At 55.7% G+C, this 3,428-nt stretch overlaps 1 protein-coding gene across 1 annotated transcript; it reads left to right on the top strand.

The window, feature by feature from the left end:
* The first annotated feature begins 2,461 nt into the window (after window positions 1-2,461).
* LOC127304010 (uncharacterized) lies at window positions 2,462-3,223 on the top strand. Its single transcript, XM_071821028.1, has one exon. The coding sequence runs from the start codon at window positions 2,462-2,464 to the stop codon at window positions 3,221-3,223; it is 762 nt and encodes a 253-aa protein (XP_071677129.1).
* The last annotated feature ends 205 nt before the right edge of the window (window positions 3,224-3,428 follow it).

Consider the following 3,428-nt stretch of genomic DNA (forward strand, 5'->3'; position numbering starts at 1 on the left):
AGTCCATTGGTGTGTCTCCCCATATCCTAAGAAACCATTCCCATCAGGGCTAGGCTGAAGAGCATCTAACTCGGCCTTGATTTCCGTTCCGGTCTTCGGAATTGGCTTCGGGCCACGGACAACACGGCCTTTCTTGAAACTCTTTACATCACTCCTGTATGCATGCCTCCGCTCAAGGAACTCATCGAGCTTCATCAAAGCATGAATACTTGCCTCCCTTGTTTAGCCGAGAAGAAAGTCACGGCTGCTGCACTGTGGGCAAGGCCACTTCCCATGTGTACACCACCCGCAGAACAAAGCACGTCTTTGGCAGGTCATGCAGGGACGTGTGGTACCACACATACATATCGAAGTACTCCTCCTTTGATGCGTCATATGTTCGGATCCCGCGACCTTCCCAGCCACGAACCAAGTCATCCACCGGCGGTTCGTGTACACATTCATGTTCTTGCCCGGGTATTTGGGCCTGGGATTATCATCGACACAAACATGTTCTCCGATCTCATGCGACGCTGTGGGGAGGTTCATGGGAATAACAAACAACGGCCAACAAGCGTATACTGCAGCCGACATACCATATGGATTGAACCCATCGGTTGATATCGCAAGCTCACTACGCTCCTCGGGTCACACGCTTTCGGTGGAAATTTCTTCACAAAGTTCTTCCATGCGGTACCATCCGACGGATGTATCATCTTGTCTGTGTATCTCATTCATTACACGGCACACCTCATCTGTGGGCAGTATCCTCGGTCATGAAGAGCCGCTGGATCCTCGGTAGAACTGGAAGATAGCGGAGGATATTCTTGGCAACCGTGGTCTGCCTCTTCTGACCATCACCATTGCGGTCTACCTCAAAGTACCTAGAGGAATTGCATTTGATGCAATAATTTGTGTCAGCGTGCTCCTCTCTGAATAGCATGCATCCCTTTGGACAAGCGTGTATCTGCTGAGATGACATCTTAAGGTCAGCCCCGAGCAATTTGGTCGAATAGTAGAAGTTTTGCGGCAAGAGGTGCCCTTTCGGCAGAAGGCTGCCTACGATGACCAGAAGTTCATCGAACCCATCTCTGCACAAGTTCCTATGGCACTTCAAGGCCATAAGGCGAGCGATGGCATCTAGTTGGGTAACCTCTGTATTTTCATGTAGGGGTTTCTGCGAAGCAAACAGAGCCTCATAGTACTCCTTTGTGTTTTCCTCCGGGTCCTCACTTGTCTCCGCATCTTGAGGTGTCTCCACCTCTACATGAGAGCTTTCAGGCACATTACCATTAGCCAAGTTTTCTAAGCACCTATCAAAACCAGTGTCATATTCCCCCCTAGGTTGAATCTGCCGCACCTCCTTCCTAGCACGTTTCTTTGCCTTTTCTCCATGGTAAGTCCAAATCCTGTAGGACGGTGTGAACCCAAACTTGATCAGGTGCATACTCATAGTTTCCTTGTCCTGTGCCTTTCGGTTAGCGCACTTACTACAAGGGCACCAAACACTTATAGATGCGCTAGGGATGGCAAACGCCCTATCCACAAAGCTGCTCGGTCTTTTCTCCCCATTCATCGGTATAGTTGCCCGACTGATTACGCCATCGTACATCCAGCCACGATTATCCATCCTCTAATCAGCAACAAAACAGACGAACATAGCATTTATATATCAAATAGGAAATAAATGCATCATATATTTATTTATTTTACGCGTGCATCAACCTGAAACTCTACTAGGTGGGCTCCTAGCAGCCGCCGGATCCGTAGATTGAGTACGTTCTCCCAGCTCTACCCCGATCCGAGACAGAATTTCGGCAGCACCTCCCCGCTGCTCTCCCGATACACGTCTCGGCAAAAAGCCGAGAGGGGTGTGCATCCGGAGAACAACGGGGAGGCGCTACCGAAATCCTGTCTCGGATCGGGGTAGAGCACGGAGAACGTACCCAACTACGCATCCGCCGGCTGTCCCGATAAATGCCGTAAGAGTTACGGTTCATAATATGCGAGACCACTAATGCATATTTATCCGCGTAACCCTTACGGTCGGGAAGAGACGCCTAGGTATCGCGACAAACTTGGTGATCTAGACATAAAGAAAAAACCTAGGTACAAGAGAGGCGAACGGATTCTCACCCTCGAAGCGTGACCGACAGCCGGCGAAGAAGACCAACGACCCTCTGAGAGAATTGTCGAAGAAGATCCGAAACGCCCCGTCAAACACCCCCGCGACGCCGCCCCTCGTGTCCACCTCGAAGCATCGCCTGCATAACAAAAAAAAAACCAATTAGGGGCTATTAATAATTACCATGTATGCGCGTATATAGAGTATATGGAGCAGTAGAAAGCCAATGTTACTTTTGCTGCTTTGTGAATGAGGTAATGCAATGTTACATCTAAGAAGAGGACAGCGAGGGCTCGGAGCATTTGTCTTAACATGCTCCATCTTCTGGCTTACTACAATAGGCGACGGGTTACACCGATGGGCAGCCGGCGTTGCTCCGATGAGAGGCCGGACTTTGGTACTTCTGTTGACCGGTGTTGCTACAGGGCAGCCGGCGTTGCTACATGGTGGCGGCGGCACGGCCGTGTTGCTACGGCGATCCCATGCCTCTTAACTTTGTATGCGACATTTGCTGAATGTGGAGCTTGTGTCTCCCGCGCCACCTCCCCCTTCCCCAAGCGCGCCGTCATCTACGAGCGCGCGCCCAAGGCGCTGCCGGGCAGCTACAAGCTCTGGCACGCCTACCTCCGGGAGCGGCTCGACCACGCGCGCCCCCACCCGATCTCCCACACGGCCTACGCCTCCCTCAACAACACCTTCGAGCGCGCGCTCGCCACCATGCACAAGATGCCGCGCGTCTGGGCGCTCTACCTCGCCTCGCTGCTGGACCAGCGCCTGCTCACGCGCGGCCGCCACGCCTTCGACCGCGCGCTCCGCGCGCTGCCCGTCACGCAGCACGACCGCATCTGGCCGCTCTACCTGCGCCTCGCGTCCCTGCACGCCTGCCCCGTCGAGACCTCCTTCCGCGTCTTCCGCCGCTACCTCCAGTTCGACCCCTCCCACGCCGAGGACTTCATCGAGTTCCTCGTCTCGTCTAACCGCTGGCAGGAGGCCGCCGACCGCCTCGCGTCCGTGCTCAACGACGACGGCTTCCGCTGGCAGGAGGCCGCCGACCGCCTCGCGTCTACCTCGTGCCTACAGCACCTGCGCCGCCGCTGCGCGTGCTTCGCGTCGCCCTGAACCATTACCGCCGCGAGGAGGGGGGATAATGGGGCGCCGTGCCGCGGCGGGGGTGGTGGGGGTGGGGGGCCTGACCTGGGACGGGTGGCGGAGGGAGGAGCCGCCGGGTGCACCGCGTCCGACCGCGACGCAGCGGCGAGAGAGGAGGGAGGCGGCGGCGGGGTAGGGCGCGGCGGCGTCGGGGTAGGGCGCGGCGGAGGGTGGG

Source organism: Lolium perenne, chromosome 5, assembly GCF_019359855.2.
Source record: "Lolium perenne isolate Kyuss_39 chromosome 5, Kyuss_2.0, whole genome shotgun sequence".
NCBI lineage: Eukaryota > Viridiplantae > Streptophyta > Magnoliopsida > Poales > Poaceae > Lolium > Lolium perenne.